This window comes from Thamnophis sirtalis, unplaced genomic scaffold (genome assembly GCF_051295495.1).
Source record: "Thamnophis sirtalis isolate CommonGarterSnake01/CBP01778 unplaced genomic scaffold, rThaSir2_p1.2 scaffold_1, whole genome shotgun sequence".
In the NCBI taxonomy this organism is placed as follows: Eukaryota; Metazoa; Chordata; class Lepidosauria; order Squamata; family Natricidae; genus Thamnophis; species Thamnophis sirtalis.
Window position 1 is genome coordinate 137,401,184 of NW_028261381.1, and position 22,354 is coordinate 137,423,537.

The 22,354-nt window shown below is 38.1% G+C and overlaps 1 protein-coding gene across 2 annotated transcripts in view; it reads right to left on the reverse strand.

Annotated features, from left to right (window-relative positions):
* Positions 1 to 994: 994 nt before the first annotated feature.
* The window catches only part of PRIMA1 (proline rich membrane anchor 1), a 70,646-nt gene continuing 49,286 nt past the window's right edge, over positions 995 to 22,354 (reverse strand). For both annotated transcript variants that reach the window (XM_014058568.2, XM_087725837.1), the window contains exon 5: positions 995 to 4,815. In XM_014058568.2, coding sequence (XP_013914043.1) covers positions 4,713 to 4,815 — 103 coding nt within the window. In that variant the 3' untranslated portion in view covers positions 995 to 4,712. The remainder of the gene's footprint in view (positions 4,816 to 22,354) is intronic.

The window sequence follows — 22,354 nt, forward strand, 5'->3', positions numbered from 1 at the left end:
GATTTGATACCAGTCCTTGAAGAAAGGAAAATTTCTTGCAAGATTAACTATAGTATAAACCAGCTAAAGGTTACGTACTTCTCTTCTTAAATGCCTGTCAACTCCAAGTGAGTGTAGTGAATAGAGAGCAAGAGAACAAGCCTTCAAAATCTGTTAGTGACCCTGCTCATCCTGATGAATAGCAGGAATGAAAATCAGGTTTCTTGCTGATCTCTTATCTGTTAGAGAAACAAACGGTGAACTTCTGTGAGCGAGCAGGGGACTCTAATAAAGTCCTTCTTGACAGAATGGAGAGCCTTGTTAACAAATGTAACCGAAATAGCTACAGAAATGCTGAATCAATCAGCAAATATGAAGGTCAGAAATGAAAGACGATACCCGTCCATGCTAGTCTCAATTTTACCACTAATAATTGAGCATTCCAATATCTAAGTAGCTGCACAATTTAAAACCCAATGTTTTAGTATTTTGTTCGTTTTTATTTTATTTTACATTTTTTTAATGTTTCTCTACATAAAACTATGTGGTAATTAAAACATATTTTAGTGCTGCACTGAGAGGTATACTTTATATATAACCTATTACTTTATATATTTTTGTACATTAATAAATCCGACTATTTGCACTAGTAGTCCTCAAATTAAGACCATTCATTTAGCAACCATTGGAAATCACAATGGTGGCGAAAAAAGTGACTTACAACCAGTCCTTGCATTTTCTTTGCAGCGTCTCTGTGGTCATAGGAACAAAATTTGGGAACTTGGCAAGCAGCATGTATTTGGGGGTGTCACATGGCTACCATTTGTGACCTTCTCAGTCAGCTGCCAACAAGCAAAGTCAATGGGGAAGCTGGATTTGCTTAATAACCACGATTCACGTAACGATAATGGCAAAAAAAAAGAGTTTCTAAGAAGGAACATTGTGGTCATGAATTGCCAAGGCAAATTTAAAGAAACTGATGAATATTCTTGACCAGGAAAAAAAGTGACTAAGAAAAATTATACTGAAAGAACCAAAAACAAAAACCAAGATTCAATCCAGGAGCCAAGATTGATGCAAGAGGTAGGAAGACAGAATCTTGAAATACTTATGGCCTTGATTCCCTTGAATATATGGTTATGCAAAAGATGCTCATGTCAATGACGGATATCTGAGATTATTTTTTTAATGATAATCTTGTTTATTTTTTTATGAATATTGTGCTGGCTCAATGTAAAGTAAACTTTTTATATAACCCAGGGAGATTAAAAATAATAATAAACAGTGGATGAAAGTAAGATGTAGGTTTCTAAATAACAAGTTTGCAACATTTACAAAAGCTCTACAGCAGGCAGTAAGAAGATTCCCCAGCCATGCCACTTCGAAAAAGTTTTTTTATATATATATTTCTAGGAGTAAAGGCAAACAAATCTATTATTTCCAAAGCTATATAGGAAGGTATTCTGAAAACCCCTTATGTAAAATCTCTGCTGGAACTTGAGAGAGCCACTTTTTTTGCAATTTACAACCACAATCATTTCCTTGAGTCCACTGTGCTTCTTACTACCAATCCCTCCCCCCTCCCCAGGCACACTTCTTGACCATAAAAAATGAAATTGATAAGGCAGGGTAAGTCCCACAGATCCTATACCTTCAGAATGTATTAAAATCAATTCAAAATGGTGGAAATTACTCCTTATTAATTGTATTTTGCTTGAAAAATCCCTATCAACAATAAAAGGGAAATCTATGGACAAATTTCACCATAATACCCATGTTATCAACAGTAGGCAGAGGGCTGTCTTAACAACACTAATGGCCCCCGACAAAGCAGTGTATTGGGGCCCCTACAACTACTACTCACAGGAATAAAAATGTCGATAAAATTAAACATATATTTTCATGTTAATATTAATTAAAATGCAGTAAAATGTAATAAATATGTTGTGGTATTTATATGATAAAAGATGCATTGAAGGGTTAACATATACAGATAGTATGGGGCCCCTATACTCGTGGGGCCCATGGGCAAGTGCACATCAGGCCCATGTGTTAAGTCAGCCCTGAGTAGGCAAACTTTATGCTATGTATCCCTTAAATGAGTTAAAGACATAACTGGCAGGTCCTAAAATCTTGGGGACTGAGCAGATTGAATTCAGAGAAGGTTGTCCTACATATGGTCTTATACCATCCCATTGAGAAATATTTTTGCGGATTGATGTGCAATCTTTTCATAGTATTTATTGGCTTAAAGCAGCTTTCAATTCTATTTATTTATTATTTATCTGATTGATGTGCCGCTCATTTCATCTGTTTCTAGGAGACAACTATGGGAAACATAACTGACCAGAAGGCAATTATTCTAAATCCTTTTTGCAGATTACATATAGACCTAATGGCACTTTAACTAATATATTTCCTTCTACAGGTGGAGCTAGAGAAGGGTGTGTCTTGACACCAATTTTTATATGAATGACTTGGCAGCCTCATTGGAAACTGAAGACTTTCCTGCCCAAATCTAACAAATACATGTGCCTTTTTTTATTATATGTTGATATCACCTATTTTGCTTTGCCAAAAGTGACTATGTCTCCAGTGACTGATGACAGCCTTCTAGCAATATTACAGTAATAACAAATCAACTATAAAGTATTCTAAAACGAAGGTACTAATTTTTTCCTGGTCCAGGAAATCATAATAAAGATATTTTGATCACTATCATATCGAACAGGTATGTTTAGGATTTTTTTCACCAAGTCCTGTTTAAATGAATTTTCCTTATCCATCTTAGAAATGAGATTTATAAGGAACCAATTTTCTAGTGAGACACCCTGGCAACCCTTACTCCTTGGGAACATGCTTTTTTTTGTACTGTATCCTCTACTGGGATATAAAGAACAAATCAACCACTACTTTTTAAGATTCCTAGGAATAAGTTATTTATTTTATGTAACTTACTGCCTTGCAGATGCAAGCTCAGACATAACTAAAATGGTTGCAAAAGTATTTTATATTGCTATTAAGAGGCAAGTTATTGTTGCTGCAACAGCACTAACTATATTGATTTTAAGTATTATTGTATACTGTTGAGTGGCCAAAGGTTCTAAAATCATTCATTCATTCATTCATTCATTCATTCATTCATTCATTCATTCACTCACTCACTCACTCACTCGTGCATACACTCATTCACTCACCTATCCATCATTTTTCATATTTAACTGAGACAGCATTATACAGTGACTTTGTCTAAGTGAGGGAGTATCAGAATTCAATGCAGAGATGTTCCCCATCCCTCACTTTTAAGAGGTCTTCTGAAAAACTGATTGTAGGTTGGAATACACTGGAATTCTACTTGGAGACAATCCTAGCTACATTCAGCCAGCATACCAGCTTCTTACAATTTAGGACTGACACAAAACCATGATTCTAGACTACAGTACTGCTAGTTTCTTTCAGACTGCTTGAATCTACAAAGACAGAATATCACTGAAGCTTGACAGCAAGACAAGAAGCCAGATCGTGACACCTCATTCTGTTTTGTTTTGCTGGTACAGCTGTGACAAATGAAGGCATATAAAAGGAAAGACAGAAACCATATTTTAAGTTCTTAAACAAGGTATGGACAAGTAATAGCATCAGTCGTTCTTTTACAAATTAAAGTGACTGTGCCTAACAAGACACTGTGACAATGGAAAGTTGGATTATGCTTTTAAACTGTTTGTGGTACTTTATCACAAAGTGATACAAAACAGAGCAATTTTGGCACTATTGGCAGCCCCTTATTAAAGAGGGGACTGATCTATCACAGCTTTTTCCCTACAACAGAAAATTCTTTATTTAGCACTCATTTGGAGGAGCTACTCAAGGAATAGGAAAGTCTTCAAGGAGTTGTTTCCATTGCAGCTTCTTGTCCTCCAGAGTCAAACATTTTTAGATCATTCCAGAGATCTTGTCTACAGATTAGTGTGGTGGATATACATGTGCAAAACTGCAAAATAATAATAGATATACCGAAATATAGATATATTTTTTTAAACACTAAGGCCCAAAATGTTTCTGGTCTATGGATTAACAATATTTAAAACACTTTAAAAATGTTATCCTAGGTAACATTTTTCTTTCCATCAGTAAAGCTAATTGTTGTAAGACATTCTGAATGGCACCTATATCTAGTCATCGGATTGTGTAGGAGGGGATACATTCCATGAAATCATGCAGCTGGGCAGGGAGGGATGTTCCCTTTCAGTGAATGGAGATTTTCCACTTTAACAATATGATCATCATAAAGGGTGGGTCTTAAAATGACTGTAGAGAAACAGAAAAATGCAAAGCTTGAATCTGCAAGCCCAATTATGGTATTTTACCATCTTGAATAGATCACTCTCTTAATTATCAAAGGATCGCTGAAGCATTTTCAAAAAATAAACAGTCCATCAAAGATGAGGAAAGAAAAAGGGGCACTGCAATGTTGCTTTCAAAAGAACAAGCATGCAGTGAGTAGGCCTCTGTGAATCCCTTTTTCAGAGTAGCCCCCGGTATAAACCCACTTTTCGTAACACTCAGCAAGCCAAAGAGGAGTCACCTGCTTTTCTTCTCAGAAGATCTGAAGCGTGCGCTATTTCTGAAATGAAGTCCTCGGCCATAAGTCTTCTCTTGATGCTGCATTTCACCCACCTTGCATATTCCATGTGTGCTTTTAATGTTTACTATTCAAGAGGTGGTTTCGGAAATTACGCCACTGCATTGTTAGCATCAACTGTCTTGCTGTTTTGACAGGATGTCATTGCATATTCAGCTTGACTTGTTCCATTCTCTTCTGTTCTCATAGGTTTCCTTCGTTAAATCCCAATCAAAAGGATATTTTAAAAAGAAAAGGAGACAGAACAAATTCATTAGCTATGCAAAATATTGAAAAACATTCTGTACAAATGATTAATTATAAAAGGATTCTTAAAACTAAAAATATTGTATCTCATTCCACCACTGACTTTGTGCAATTCTATAAATTTTCAAATTTGGACTATTTATCTACGCCACGAATTACTGAAGAATTCTGTATTACAACTCTTAACAATTTTCTGATGACAGGGAAAAAAAGGGATGGGCATCCAGATGGTTTCCAGATATTCAATTCTCATCAATGCCAGCAGGACTGCCAATGGCAAACCATTTAGAGAGCAGCAGGTTGCTCCTGAACAAGGAAAATAGGGGGGAAATGCAAGATAATAAACCCTTGATTTAAAAGGCTCTGTTCTGAGTACTTTGGTTACAATGAAGAAAATTTGTCTGTCTATCGGATAATTCTATGCACATATACAAATTGCTACTTTATACATGTAAATGCATATAATATGCAAAATGCATATGTATACAATCTAGTGTCATTTTATGCATAAGCAAAATTAATTTACATTTAATAGATATTCTATTTTTACAGCTGGCATTATTCCCTGTAAATCTGTTTAATCTAAGAGTTTTCATACCTTAAATGCTTGACCAAGTCTTATTTTATGTCACTTTTTCCACCAGCTAGTTGATTCAAAAATATCTAGACATGGAAACCAAATCATACATAACTACAGTATCTTACTGTACCATAATCAATTGATAGGGAGATTGGGGGGGGGCATATTGAATGATTGATTGAATGAATGAATGAATGAATGAATAAATAAATAAATAAATACTTTTCCAGTGGCTTAAATATCTACAAATGAAGAACAGTATTGTTTCAAAATCAAGAAACAGATAGGGGGAGGATTCTGTAGAGACCCTTGGATTTCCTCTCTTCTGGAAGATGCAGATGTGGGCATGTGCAATCCTTAAAACAGCCTCTTGCCGTGAGGCATGGCGAGGAACACTGTTACATTATTACCACTAAGTACTGCTAACACTAAACTGCCAATTTAAACAGAGTTTGCTTTTACATGAACACTTAAGTTTGTAATCTTAACCTGTCTATTTTTCCCAACATGTATACAATTTACAGTTTTGCAAAGATCACTACTAACCAATTTATGAAATTCAAGTTTGCTTTATAAGCTATAAAGCCTCAGTGTTCACTGAACTCTGTTTTTTTAATTCTAGATACAAGCCTGGAAGAGGAGAGAATCCAGAGACATTATAATGCTGTTTCAGTAAGAACAAAATGAAGAATTTATGATGACTGATTGTACGATGATCAATCAAACCTTTATTATGGTCTCTGGGTCAGAAAGCACAATAATATAATACAGAGACTTATAATTATTATAAATTATTATAAAACTTTCAAAAAGCAATACAATTACATAAAATGCACATCTGGCTCTCATGAAACATTATGCTGCTTCCCCCCACCCACCCACCCATGGCCACATGATTGCGATCTAAGTCCTTGGCAACCTGTTTGCACTTAAGACCAGTTTTCAAGCACCCCACGATAATGTGATCACCATTTCCAAACTTCTCTGCTGGTTTCTCAAGATAGTCAATGGGGTAGCCAGCAGAGAAGGTTGCAAGCTGCTACCACCTGACACGGAGCTGAGATTCTGGCAAGCAGGCAGCTGATTGACAGTGAAAGGAGAGCTGAGATTCAAGAATAAAGAGGGCTGCCTCCTGAGGAACTCCTCGGGTGGATTGCAGAAATGGAGGTCAGATCCCAAAGATCAGGGCTGTCTTTGTGCAGTCCCGGAGGGAGTTTCCCTTTGTGCAAAAGGGTGGAGGAAGAGAGTTCAGATCCAGAATATTCCACTCTGTTCCTGCAGCTCGCCACAGGGGGTTCTGTTCCATGCATGGAGGGCAGATGAACTTCTCCAGTAGGATGCAGAAACAAAGCGTGGATCCCAAAGATCCAAAATCTGTTTCTGCAGCCTACTACAGGAGTTCCTAACCATCCATGGAGCTCTTTTGCTCCATTCACTTAAATGACTAGAACTGGAGGAACCAGGATTAGGGTTGTTGAGTGAAGTGGGCATGTGGGTATCTTAATGACTACTTCATTCAATGATAGATTCTGGGGTTGCAAGTCAAGCACTACATGTATTTGAGTATTTAAAAAGTATGCATCTTTTAAAAACAATATTCCTAACTTTTGACCACTCTGTTTTACAGCTTGCTTATAATATAATTTAGGGTATGTTATATATTTAGGAAAACAACCCAAAGTAAGTAAAACAACCCAAAGTCCTCATTATTCTCCTATTGCAAATTTTCTTTATAGCCTCTATTACTTGTTAAATCTGAAATATGTATATGTACAAAACTAATTATTTTTTAAACTCTTTACTCACTCTTCATTACTCCAATTCTGTTCTACTTTTTCCTCCATTCTGCTCCATCTTTTTAAATTGGTATTTGTTTTGCAATTAGTACTGGTGTATGTTAAGTGCTGTTTAAATTCATAATATTCACTCCATGCAAATCCACTCCAAATTCATGCCAGAAGCAGAAGCAACTCATTAAAATGTCTACTATGAAATCTTCTATGTGCAGTTGTTTTTCTAATTAGCAAATCACTGATTGAGCTCTTTGTAAAATTGCTTTAAAATGAAAGGAGCAATTTTATGCTAAACAAATGAAACTTTATGATATTGAGGAAAGAAATGAAATAGGAGTGCAAATTTGTACTCTCGTTCCCTTTTCATCTCTCATTTTCCTGCATCCAAAATCCAAGAGAATATTATTTAGAATGTGTTCAGTTAAATACATCCTATTCTTATCCGTCTCATTCAGACAGCAAAGCAACTATGAGAGAAAGAGAGAGAAACATGGGCCACTACTACTGGAAAATGTTGCAACTACTTTTATGGGAATAATGCCCAACCTTTTTCACTCCTTGTTTTTTATGGTCTGTCTTATGTTACAATGAAATCTAACCATTTATTTAGTGTGGTCTGACATTGAAGATGGGGACCAAAAAGGAGGGATGATGTAGTTGTTTAAACCTGATTGTAGGAAAGAAGCACTAAGAAATATTGGATGGAAAAGACTAGAGATGTTTGTTTTCCTCATACGGAGGTGCTCCGGTCCTATTTTAAACATTTCCGGGTAGTCCTCAACATACAATCATTTTGAGTCCAACATTTCTGTTGTTAAGTGAGATACTTGTTAAGTGATTTTTGCCCCATTATATGACCCTTCTTGCCACTGTTATGTGAATTACTGCAGTGTTAAGTGATTAACATGGTTAAGTGAAACATGGCTTCCCCATTCACTTTGCTTGTCAGAAGGTTGAAAATGTGATCACATGGTCCCGAGACACTGCAAGCATCATAAATATGAGTTAGTTGCCAATCATCTAAATTTTGATCGTCATATAGGGATGCTTCAATGATCACTAAGGGTGAAAAATGGTTCAAAAGTCACTTTTTTCAGTGCCGTTGTAAATGCCAGGGATGGTTGACACCCTTCAAAAAGCAAAATCTTAACAGAGTTAAGTTTTAAATTAAATTAAAAATTAGTAAAATTAATTATAGCAATAGCAATAGCAGATTTTTATATACCGCTTCATAGGGCTTTCAGCCCTCTCTAAGCGGTTTACAGAGTCAGCATATTGCCCCCAACAACAATCCGGGTCCTCATTTTACCCACCTCGGAAGGATGGAAGGCTGAGTCAACCCTGAGCCGGTGAGATTTGAACCGCTGAACTGCTGATCTAGCAGTCAGCTGAAGTGGCCTGCAGTACTGCACTCTACCCACTGCGCCACCTCGGCTCATGGTGGTTCAGTGGTGGTTGTGTCCCATGTATTTAATATTTTCTCACTTTGTCATTAATTGTAATTATAATTGAATTATACTCACCTACTCTCTTCCTCTGCAACTCAATGCTAATTATGTGTCCTTTCATATCCTCAGGGAGTCACTTAATTTTCCACTGAGATTTAATATAAATCTCCCTAAATCCTCTTAATACTTAAAGATTCATTTGCTTTTAACTTCATTTTCATCATTCATTCATTTATTGAATTTCTATGCCGCCCAATCCCGAGGGACTCCGGCTTACAGAAATGAAAAAAAGAAATTAAAAAGAATTTTTAAAAACAATGGGACACAACAAAGTTAAAAAAAGAACACAACAAACACCCAATCGAAAGGGGGCTGGACCTCAATCAAGGGGTCAACAGCCCCAGGCCTGCCGGAAAAGCCAGGTTTTAATGGCTTTGCGAAAGGCCATGAGAGTGGGCAGGGCCCGGATCTCTGGGGGCAGCTCATTCCATAGGGCCGGAACTTAGTTTGTTGGGCTCTAAACTGATAGAATCATTGATAGACTGTAAGGTCTGGAAAGGAATTGTTTGATCTTTGACCCAGTGATGGATTCTTGACAGCCAATCTAGGACAATCTATACTTCCTAAGGTAGTCTTTTAACCTGTTGAACAGCTATTACCAGTAGTGCCCCCACTTCTCCGATGCCTAACTGAAATCTACTTTCTGGTAATTTTTTTTAATAAGCTTGGCTTATATGTAATTGTATTTCCAAAGATTCTAAGTGGTTACAAATAACAACAAATAAAAAAAAATGAAGAGCAGAATCTTTCTGCGTCTTAAACGTCTTTGTAGAATCTTACTTTCATTAACTCTTTGAAAAGAAAAATAGGGGATTTGATGTCAAAAAATGAGACCATCTGGACATGGAGTTTCAGAAGCAAGGATCCATCATTGAGAAGGCTTAAGGATGGGTTCCTTACCTCATTTTGCAACCTGCAGCCTTCTCTACTACATCTTACCTGACACACCAACTCAAATTAGATAGGGCAGCCACAGAGTTATGCAGGCCCTGAGCCATGTAGAACTTTAAAGGAAATAATCAGCAATTTAAAGTGCACCTCAGAGATCAAACAGGATCAGGAGAATTACAATTCCCCTGCCCAAGTCCCACCAGAGGTCATCAACAAGGCTTAATGACATAGGTTCAATCCCACATGCAGGCTTGAATCCTGACCAGAAGAGATCAAGATAAACTATTTCATTTGTGATTCTCTGCAGTTGTCCCTAACAAAGTGAAGCTGGGTACCAGTCAATAGTTACCCACAGGTAATATTCCTTTAGCAACTATAATTGGGTCTGGCAATTTGGTTGTTAAATAAAGTGAATGCTACATTCAACATATGACTATGGTTATGTTCATACTTTGGCTTTCCATTGTTTTACAGACCTGCAAGGTTGTAAATCTGAAAATTGATCATAAAGTTACTTTTTCACCACTGCTGCAACTTGAACAGTTGCTAAACAAGACAGTCACTTAACAAAGACTACCTGTAGTATAATTGGATGATGGCTTCTTGAAGACAGAGGAAACAACACCTTATTGAAGTATACATTTCCCATTGTCCACGCTCAGCCTTCCCTTACTTTAAGGATGTCTTTCATCAGCCGGGTAGGATAGATGATCAAGTACAGAGAACTTTGCCAGTATTCAGAATATCCCAACATTTTGCAAGACAAGACCTCTGTAATTTCAGCTGGACCTACCACAGCTAGTCTCTAACCCTGAGGCTATCTGAATGATTTTATCCTCCAGATTCTGTCTGAATTCACTGCAATGGCAAATTCATCTTCTGACCTGGCTTTCCATAATAGGAACCAATTCACTTTTAATAATGCTTAGGATGACTATCTGCAGAAGCAGCAAGACCAGAGAAATATTCCCATTCTTACCACTATTTGAATATGATCTCCTACCCATGTCTGGTTATATAAATTTTTCTTTTTATACCAGCTTCACTCTAAACACTTCTTAAGCCATTTTATCTCCTGGAGATTCCAAGGAAATTACTTGAATTAATGGTCGAAGTTAGAATGCTTGGAAACAATCCTGTCAAGTGCTATAGGTAACTCTTATTCCAGATATCAGTGAGATACTCAAAAGAACTCCCTACCAGGCTTCAGGGAACTCCACATTTGGTCTGAGGAAATAGAGTGATTTATTAGGCGCCTGGGGTGGGCTCTCCTCCCTCCAGAAGTTTGCAGTGCCATTAATTATATTATATTCAGAGTGATGAAACTATGCCTTCCTCAGAACATCTTTCAGCTGCTCCAAGGCAAAAGCCAAATCTGACATGTGGCTGCCTACATGGATTAGGGCCATGATCTCCTACAATAAATCCAGGGTTGTCATGATGGCCAAATTCACAAATTACATCATTTCTTATGTATATGAGAGATTAACTGTACAGAAAGATAAATTTACAACAGAACTCTTCTGAGCTCTCTCAACTTTCACAGATGATAGCAAGTTACTCAAGGAGTGTATATTCCAAGAAGAGTGAAAAAGAGGGAGAATTTTAAATAATTTTAAAATGTCATCAAAATTTTGTCAGACAAGAATGTTCAATAATTCCAAATAATGCTAAATAATAAAGTCCTTCTGAATTCATTAAGAGTATCACTGCCTCTCTTATTTATTCTGCTCAGCCCACCTTAGCTCACAAATACAGACAGTCCTTCTTTAGTGTCCGCAGCTGGGACCGGTAGCTTGATCTTTAAGTAAAGTGGTTGCTATGTGAAACTGCGACTATTTTATCTTACTTCAGCTTTCCTTTGCTTTATAGACCTGCAAAAGTTATACATGCAAGGACTAATTGTAAAGTCATAACTGTTAAACTAAATGTGAACTATCTGTGTATGTTTTCCGTGGCTGAAATCTTTTCTTTTTTATTATTTCTTTTTCTAGTTTTTAATTATATCTGCAGAGAAAGATATCTTTCAGAAATTTCTGGTATTTTCCCCATAAGCATTAAGGGTATCACACTTAGTTTTCATTCATTTGCCAAGTGTCTTTATCAATACTTCAGCTTGGCTTTAAACATACAGAGAGTGCTAATGCAGATGACAATATAATGGTACCATGCTATCATATTGATTAATCACAATTACTTTCTTTTGGTCTAACCGAAGTTTACATTCTTTTGCAAAATTACCTTATATGCAACACATTTTATTTATGTACTTACTGTATATTTAATACTTGCTAATTTCCCGTCTCCCTTGTTCCTTAATGAAATAGCCATCAGACCACAAATAAGTGACCCTAGGCAAGTGATGGCAAATCTTTTTTGTTTTCCTAGCCTAATATTTATTGCCCTGCTTACAGAAACTGTATCTCCGGTTAACCCTTATTATATTGTACAGCTAAGGCGAAGTGCCCATTGACGTACATGATGTTGAGTTGAGCCATGCCCACCCAGTCATATAACCACTGAGCTCCGCGTACCCAGCTGGTCATTTGGGCAGAGAACCGGTTGTTAAATTATTTGAATCCCACCACTGAGCTACAACTAGTATGTCAGCCTATGTTAATAAGACACTCCTAACTTTGAGACCACATGTGTCTGCAGTGTCAATAATAGATTGAGAAACACCTCAAACAGTGAAACAAATTACTCACAGGGACTACAACTCTCTATAGCAGTGGTTCTCAACCTTCCTAATGCCACGACCCTTTAATACAGTTCCTCATGTTGTGGTGACCCCCAACCATAAAATTATTTTTGTTGCTACCCTATAACTGTAATTTGCTACTGTTATGAATCGTAATGTAAATATTTGATATGCAGGATGTATTTTTATTGTTATAAATTGAACATAATTAAAGCATAGCGATTAATCACAAAAACAATATATAATTATATATTGTGAAATATTTCTTAATATATCTATATATTAAGAGAATAGATCTTTCTCTTTCTCTCTCTCTCTCTCTCTCTCTCTGTGTGTGTGTGTGTCTGTCTGTCTGTCTCTTTGTGTGTGGCTCTTTGTCTCTCTCCCCCTCCCTCCCCCTGTCTCTCTCTGCATTCTCTCTCTGTATCTGTCTCTCTCCTTCCTCCCCCATCTCTGTCACTCTGTGTGTGTGTGTGTGTGTGTGTGTCTCCCACTCACTCTGTGTGTGTGTGTGTGTGTGTGTCTCTCTCTCTGTATGTTTCTCTCTGTCACTCCCCTCCCAGCCAATTTCTGTCACTCTTTGAATGTGTGTGTCTGTCTCTCACTCACTCAATCACTCACTCTGTGTCTCTGTGTGTGTCTCTGTCTGTCCCTCCCTCCCTCCCTTCCCCATCTGTCACTCTGTATGTGTGTGTGTCACTCACTCTCTGTGTGTGTGTCTCTGTCTGTCTGTTTCTCTCTGTGCCTCTGTCTGTCTGTCTGTATCTCTCTGTCTCTCCCCTCCCTCCCCCATCTCTGTCACTCTGTGTGTGTGTCTGTCTGTCTGTCTCACTCACTCACACAGACACACACACATACTGTGGTCACCTTTAATCACAGGTTAAAAATACCTGGCAGTGGTGTTTTTCAGTGGGGGAAAGTCTCCGAGGCTATAATTTACGAGGTGTGCGCACGCCATGCGCCTATGTTTTCAACGGCGTGTCACCATGGCGAGGCTCTGCACAGCTGGCGATGACTCCAGAGCCCATCTGGGAATATGAGGAACACGAGGGGGACTCCTCCCCCTGCGGATGGGCTCCGGACACACAGCCATCTCATTTCCAATTGGGGGGGATCCATGCAGAAGATTTCTCCCCCTCAATTGGAAAAAAGGCCGTGTAGCCTGATGAAGTGGCGGCAGCAGCGTGTTGCTGGGCGATGGGCAGGGTGGAGGAGGGCCCTTGCCTCTGGGCATTTCTTGCGGGACCTGCTGGCTGGCGCTGCTTCAGGGCACCCCGGCCGCCGGCTCCTCCGTGTACAGCCCAGCTCCCAGCACTGCCAGCATCCTGTCCAGTGCCCATCCTCGGCAGCATGGATGGGCTCCAGACCCCACACATCTTTCACAGCTGCCTCATTTCCAATTGGGGGGGATCCATGCAGAGGATTTCTTCTCCCCCACAATTGAAAACGAGGTGGCTGTGAAAGACAAGGCAGCGCTTTGTCAGAGTGAGAACACTTTCCCGCCATTAGGAAGTCTCTGAGGCTGTATGTCAGCTTCTGCTTTGCTGTTGCTTCAGCTGCCATGAAACGGGGAGGGTGGGCACAGTATATTGGGTGGGGTTACTCGTTGTGCTGGAGGAATGTTCTGGAGTTCTCTGGATGGACAGACTACGCATGCGTGGGGGTTTTCCCGCTTAGACTAACGGCACCGACATTCCATCTTCATGATGCCTTTTGAAGTTATCTCACACCTGACACTTGAAGGACTTATGATTGGACTGGGCCTATGATGCCAGGGGGTGTGGAAAGGGCTATTCTATATATCAACTGCTTTCACGCTTAATTAACCAGACTTTGCTATGCAACCGCTCTCTAGCCATTTGTAATTAGTAAAAGTACTTTTGATTTCCTACACATGGAATCTTTGGGTCTTTCTTTCCTAATTAAATTATGGAGGGATGCTGACACTGTAATTGTACGGAGTGTGCGCACGCACCTATGTTTCCTCGGCGTGGAGCTGCGGCGATGCTCTGCGCAGCTGGCGATGACTCCGGAGCCCATCCGCAGGGGGTTTCGAGGAACAAGAGGTGGAGTTTAAAGTTTAGAGTTCCAATGGTCTTAGCGATCCCTGTGAAAAGGTTGTTCGACCCCCAAAGGGGTCGCAACCCACAGGTTGAGAACCGCTGCTCTATAGGATTGACTATGTATCAGTCAAACAGGCAAATGAAACACTCATCAATAGCACTTCTGGTTTATTGTCCTGACAGTTCTCAACTGAATGAATCCAAGATGCTTTGTGATCTGCTGAAGATATTTCTTTATAAAATGAAAACCTGAACAACTTCAATGTGCACCTATGGTCTCTATTATTGTCAAGTAATTAGACTGGTCTTTAACATCTGAGGAAAAGATACACACTGGTCTAATATCTGGGAACAATTATAAACCATGCTGGATGTTAACTCGCAAAGCATAGATTGAATGTATAGCCTCTCTAAGAACATCTGTGATATTTCTGTTTTATAGATTTGATAGCTGCTGCACAGCTGGTGCATAGCATAAGGTAGATGGACTAGTGATAGAATAATTTGCAAGGTAGGTTATATGCCTATATTCTATTGGAAATAATAGACTGTTCAAGGAATCACAGAATCATAGTTCATTTCATTTGTATAGGATTCCGCCACAAAAATCAGGAATTTTGGGTTTAAGCAAGTTTGTTGTATGAAATCTATCATTAGTTTATTTGTATGACATATCAATATCCCCCACCTTAAAAAAATTCTAGAGTTTTACATTATAGTTTTCTTACCAGGTATTATACTAGCATGCCATAGCATAGCATAGCATAGCATAGCATAGCATAGCATAGCATAGCATAGCATAGCATAGCACAGCACAGCACAGCACAGCACAGCATTGCATAGCATATAGCACAGCATAAACGGAAACTGTTATCTGGAGTGGAAATATAACCTGCTATTGGTAAATTCTATGTCAAAAAGTATTTGAAGATATTCAGTAGCCCAGTAAAATATCAGAGTCATGAGGACAGGACTATTTTTTTAGTAGTGTCAACAACGCCTTTCTTTAATTCAATAATCATATACTTTTTCAATAAATACTTCAATGAACCATTAAGGGACTTCTTATTCATTTGACAAATGAATTCTGAAGAATGATGATGACATTTTCCCAAATGAAATTGACTGCAATTAAATGATCCTTGATAAGTATGATCTTGATTGTTATTACAATTTTTAGTTGCTGAAATAAAATTCCTTTCCTACCAGATCTACTAGTCACATGCAGAGGATGTAAATTCAAGTTATCCTTAGCTCCACAAACTACACAGAGCTGTCCATGTAATTTTCTTAGCAATAATATGTTAGTTGCTACTTCCAGAATATTTGTTTGATTTTTCTAATCCCTTCTACAACCCTAGAATTCCATAGTAACCTTTCATCCAAGTTCTCACTAGGTTTGACCCTAGCATAATTTAAAAATAAATAAAATCAATTAAACATGAAGAGATGGGTGTCTCTCATGAAATCTTTGCTATTTTTTTGGGGGGGGTATCTTGGGATAGTTATCATCTTTTAAAGTTACAAAACAAGAATCCATGTAGCATTCATACATATTTGCACTACTAAAATGAAACTGCATTAAACAAGAACATATTTAGTCTTAATGCTGGATAAAATAGAATATGATGAATTTACAGTTTGCTGTTTTATGTTTAACAATCACTCTGTCCCAGTTGGTTTGGAGAATGCTTTCTGCCACAAGAATATGCCACTCTTAACCTACATCAATGAAGGCCTTTCTCTGTTTTGTTTTTTTGCTTTTAGGCACAGTTGGAAGTCCAACCTAGCAAAAGGCTACCCAGGGATAGCAAAGCTGTGCAATGTCTTTGTTTTTGAAGCCTTTAGGGAATGTTTCTTTTAGTAGGCTTTCATTTTTTTGCAACTTCACCTTATTTCACTACAAAGCACTTACTGCTTCCAAAGAAACATGTAGGTCTCTGCCATAGAAACTGTCTTCCAAATGGACTGGAAGAGGCTCCAACTCCAAATCTCCTTTTCTTCAATATGTGCAGTGCATCACCAGTATTGTCCCAAATTTCCATCCGTTTTAAGGAAACACATAGACACACCCTAAAATACATGTATATGGCTTTAAAAAAAAAGGCTACCCAAGTATGGGAAAATTCTGATCCTATCAATGTGAATAATAAGGTTTATTTATTTTGGAGCCCTCTTCCTGCCTCCAAAACATTAAATTTAGTTTTGGCCACCAAAATGTTGCCTTTCCCTGATCTAGAGGTGCCCTGGAGTTACACTTTTTAAATGTGTACCTCTGAAGGAAAAGGAGCACTATCCCTCATAGAGTTTATAGGAAGCAGCCTTTATATGTTCTAATACTTTATTACATTCTTTCTTGTGTCTGAAAACAAGCCAAACACTCCAGAGTTTTTATTTTGCAGTCTATATGTCTCCAAGAGAATAAAAAGGCACTACAAGTTGAACTATCACAATCTGTACAGATATCAGATAAAGATTTGACAGCATCTTGAGGTCTAAAATAGAATGATGAGCTTCACTATGGAGCAGGGCCAGTCTTCTCATTGTATAGTAGTGTCTTCCAAAACTGTGGGCTTATAACATCCATCATTTTTAGCTAGATACAAGAGCAAAAAGATGTGAAATTAGGCTGATAACAGTATCATCTTGCCCAGATGTCTGTGCTCATAGAAAGCTTGCCTTTCTTTATTTGTATTTTTTTAAAAAAAATAATGTTTAATAAGATTATAACTAGACTGTCAAAAAAGAAAGTAAAGAATCTTCACAATTTTAGAGAGCTATTTTCTGCCTGGCATGTGTAATTCTTTATCATATAATTTGTGTGCTGTTCTTTTTTAGACATAATTGTTTCTATTCTCAAGCATTAACACTGATTGACTTTAATTTAATGGGTGAAAACAAGAGGGTTGATTCTGAATTTCAGTAATTCTAATGTTCTGCAATGAGAAACTGATTAATAGATTGCCAGGTCACAACTGAGATTCTCTCTGGGCTTTGCAATGATTGATTATACAGAAGACACCACATTTATAATGAACACTGCCCATTCTTGAGCTTTCTGCTGTGTGGTATACTTGGAATTCTGCTTGTAGAAATAAAAAGCAAATAAAACTGTATGGACCTCTTGGCAGAAATACCAAAGTAGTTTGCCATTGCTTTCTAACCTACAGCCGTGGAATTCCAAGTATCAACCAAGCTATGTTGCAGCTTTTCAAGAATAGCTAAGGTTGGTAACAGAAGATAGGTGACGGGCAAGGCGAAGGAAAGGGTGAGGGGGAAAATGTTTCCTTTCTCTTTAAAGGAGAAGAGTGATTATACTTTTGTTAGCTGCTAAATCCACTAAGAATCACAGACTTAAAAAGTTCAATTTGACTATCAATTAGGGTTTGCCTCTTGTGTAAACAGGGAATTGATAAACCAACTGCCAAGTTTTTTTTTTACTTAATTTTATATAGCAAACAGATGAAGAGATGAGTTACAGAAACACATTAAATTTGTAACGAATTTGAAGAAGGCTATTGCATGTATTGTATTAACTTCATCTGAGACCAAATTAGGAAAAGCTACAAAAGTCACCAGTATTTTCAACATAAGGTTTGCACAGTATGTGATCACCTGGCACAAAAACATTTTCTGCATCAGTCACTGTCTTAGAGCAGCAGTCCCCAATCTTTTTGGCACCAGGGACCAGTTTCGTAGAAGACAATTTTGCCACGGACCTGGGGTGGGGGTTCAGCTTTGCTCACTCACTCGCTGCTCACCATCAGCTTTGCAGCTGGTTCATGACCTGGAGATTGGGGACCCTTACCTTAGAGGATAAGGAGGACACTCATTTGTTATACAGATAGCAGATTGCATTATCTGTTTAAAATATGAGTTTTCTGGAAAACAGGAGACTGTGAATTATAGTTCGGTCTTAGGCATGGAAGCCTGTGGGTGACCTTGGACCATCATTCTCTCTCAGCTGAACTCACCTCACTTGTTGCTGTGGGGGAAAATAGAAGGAAGGAGTATGTGTGTTCACCATCTTGAGTTATTTATAAAAATAAGAAAGACGGGATTAGATAAAATACATGAGCCAATTTTAGATCCTTTTGCTTACAATATATTCAGTAACATAAAGGCAAAGTAGAAGAGGAAAATCAAAAGAGTATTCTAAATTTCTCAGGTAAGAGAAAACTGATTCTGGCTAGGTTAAAAATAATCTGAAGCAGAATATATTAATCAAACCCTAACTTTTAAAATAAGATGAAAGTATGGTTCTAATGTGGTTCTGAGATACTTAAGCTGAATCTTATGATGTAAGATTGTATAAAAAAACCTACTTCACAAAATGAGGGACAAACTTAATTATACATATAAATTTTTAAAACTCCCCAAAGTGTTTTTTCAAGAGACAATTGGATTTTCTTGTTTTTCTTTGAAGACATTTTGCTTCTCATCCAAGAAGCTTTTTAAGCTCTGACTGGATGATGGATTTCCTCTTTCCAGTTAAAAGCACTTTTGGGACAATCATGACCTGGATGACTGAGATTCTCCATAGACATTTTTAAAACTCATTCATTCTGCTTTCAGATTGCAACAACAAGCAGAATTAACAGACATGCAGGCTTAAACCCCCTCCCATGGCCTACAAAACAATCAAAGACCCAATTTTTAGCAATTAGCTTATAACATTCTATCTTCTTCTCAAACAATCAAGTGGCACATAAATAAACTATAGCTATCTCTTTATCAAGCTAATAACATAAAAACAACTAAAATTTAGTGGCAGAAAAAGAACAGCATTCTCCAAATAAATTGTCCCTAAAACAGCTATCAATATCACTGAAGCCACTAATACACAAATGAAAGACAGAATTTCTACCTTATCAGTCAAATAATCTATTACCCGCAAGGCATCTGCAATATCAAATATCTACCCATGGGACTTTTCCATCTAAGAACAGGTAAAGTAGGCAAGATAATAAGAATATACAATATACAATTGCATCAAACAATGAAGGTCATGTCTCTAAAAATTCCTGCACTGATTATGCTACCTAGCACGGTAATAAAACGTCTACATACCCAAAATGAGTTGTAAGAATTTCAATAATACAACTTGCCAATCCTGAGCTACAGATATTCTCTTCCTCATAATGTTAATTAAAATCTGAACTGGACAACTGGGCATGGTTTATGCATTCTACTGCCTTCCAGTAGTACCTCAAGATTTATTTTAGGCTTATATGCCACTCTAGTCTTAAACTGATTCTGAGTTGAATACAATATTAAGAACATAAATTATTGAAAACAACTCAACAAATACAGAGTCATTAGAGAACAGTCAAATTACATACAACATTCCCTTGAAGGAATGACAAATTCAACACCTCAGACCCTATAGGCTTGTTGAACAAAAAAGGTTTTAATTTCTTCATAAACACCCAAGTAAGTCAATATTCTGTGGTGAATAAGAACCAAACAACTGAAGGCAAACTATAACATTAAATTTGACCATAAAATGATTGAACTGCAGTGGTATCTCTCCCTTCCTCAAATAATTTTATGTCTCTAACTCAAAGTGCACAGGAAACTTTCTGAATCTTGATTAAATCCAATCTCTGGCTTTATCTCAGACAAAGGGCTGCAGGAAATGGACAGGACTGCATCTGAAGTAGACTGAATACTGAAAACAGACTGAACATTTAGTACTATGGTATTCTGGCAGAATAAGATGTGATCTATACAAGGGTGAAATGAAGAAAAGGTAAGAATGTGGAATAGTACAGATATCTGAGTGACCTGAAAGAGGTTAGTAATTGCTTAATGCAAGGGTTGGCAACCTTAAACACTCAAAAGAGCCAAAAAGGTCATAAGCCCCGCATTCAATTCTGACTGGAAGTCCAGTTTTCCCACCACAGAGTCTCCTCCTAGCGCGGTGTCCTTTTTCCTCTATCTGTCTTAACCGAAAGCCCTATCAATTGTGGAGCTGACCAGAAAACCCACCCTTTGCCACAGAGTCTCCTCCTGGTGTGCCCTGCTTCCCATCCATCCCTAACTGGAAGCTCCTCTCAAAATTGTGGTGCCAACTGGCGATAGGGAGCCACAGCAGAGGAATGAAAGAGCCACAGTTTGTTGACCCCTGGCTTAATGGTACTAGCAACATTTCCCATTTTCCCACTAAAAACAAGCTGCTAAAGCATAGAAAGCTTCATGTGAGCAAGAATTCTATAAAGAAAATTGAATTCAGTTCTGGAGGCTCCCAAATTCAAAATATGCTCAGAGAAATTCTGAGCTTTAATTTTATGGCTGTGTCTTTTGAAGTAGGATCAACATAGAGGATATTTTGATTCCAATAGAACAAACTATGAAGTTTAATATGTGTTTATAATTGATGTATATCCTGTTACAGCAGGATGAGGTGAAAAAAATCTTGAATTGGGAAAGCAGATAGTACAATTTCAGATTGTAAGACGGTAGTGCCGAACTATATATTCATTTGCTTGTTAAAAATAGCTAAAATCAGAAGTTTCTCTGCATTTGGTAAGTAGAAGAAAGTTTAATTTAAAGGAATATGAATAAATTGAATTCCACATCTACAAGATGAAGCATTATAATCCACTCTATCAACTCCAATTTTTACTATTTAATACTTTATTTGATTCTGTTGCATTGAAAGTTCAAACTGGAGGAAACGTTACTTCCCTGAAAATCACAAATAGTTAACAGAGCCTAGTGAAGCAACTGCCAATAGCCTGAGGAAACTGCTTAACGGAGCATTTATTGGAAGAATTTAGTGGAACAGTGAAATGCTCTTTTCACTCAGGGCAAACATAAAACAAAAAACAATCACAACCTAACTTCTCTCAGCAGGCTTTAAATGATAGACATATCTACATTTTGCTTTCTTTGGAAACTCCCAGACTTGCTAATTTTGTGTGCAAGCAGGGAAAAAAATAAATGCACACAAAGTTCTAATGTATGATTTTCCAGCTAGAGGGCACAGGTAGAACTTTGTAATTCGGTGATGGGCTTTTCCTCTACACCTGATTCTTATACAACTCCAGTGATGCTGAGGCTCTGGTAACATAACAATCTTCCAGTATTCTGTAACAAAGTCCAGACTGCATTGGAGCAGCCAATGCTGTGGCTCTCCTCCCTGCTTCCACCTGTATTAACCACTTAGAGCCATATGGTGAACTTATGGCAAATTTGCCCAAAGTGGCACGCAAAGCCATGTCACCTGGCATGTGCGCTGTCGCCCGTTCCTCTTCTGGATTTTTGGCACACATGCATACACGACAATCAGCTGGCCTTTGTGTCTGCGGCAGTGCCAGAAACCGGAAGAGCTGGTCTTCCATTTTCTGGCATGAACATGCACGCTGGCCAACTGATCGGCATGTGTGCATGCATGGCAGGAACCGGAAGGCTTGCTCGCTGGCATGCATGCGCGTGCCGGAAACCGGAAGTACATTTTCCAGTATGCACATACCCCCTGGGCAGTTCCTTTTCCTGTTTACAGCCCAGATGAGTGCATGCATGCTTCACACACATGCGTGAAGCATGCATGCATGTGCAAAGTGCACACAGGCGCACGAAGTGCTCCCTTTTCAGCACTTGGTGCCGCGTGCACGCTCCCTTTTCGGCACTCAAGTGCCAAAAAGTTTCTTCATCACTGACTTAGAGGCACTTGTGGCGCTGTACATGCCTCCCAAATAACTTGCAGCTTCTTCCCTCGCGAGTAGGTGTTCTCATTCTATCCTCCTGTATATTCAACTCCTCCTGAAATCAATAGCCCTGTTCTTGTTTTGGGTTATTCTGATCTTTCAATTATTGAAAACAAGACAGCATCTAGGATTTATGAGCTAGAAAAGAAAGGGAAGGGAAAGGAAAGAAGGGAAAACGTCTGTGTGCGTGTGCAATGAGTAAATTCAGAAATTGTAACTATGGTATCCCTTTTAGAGAA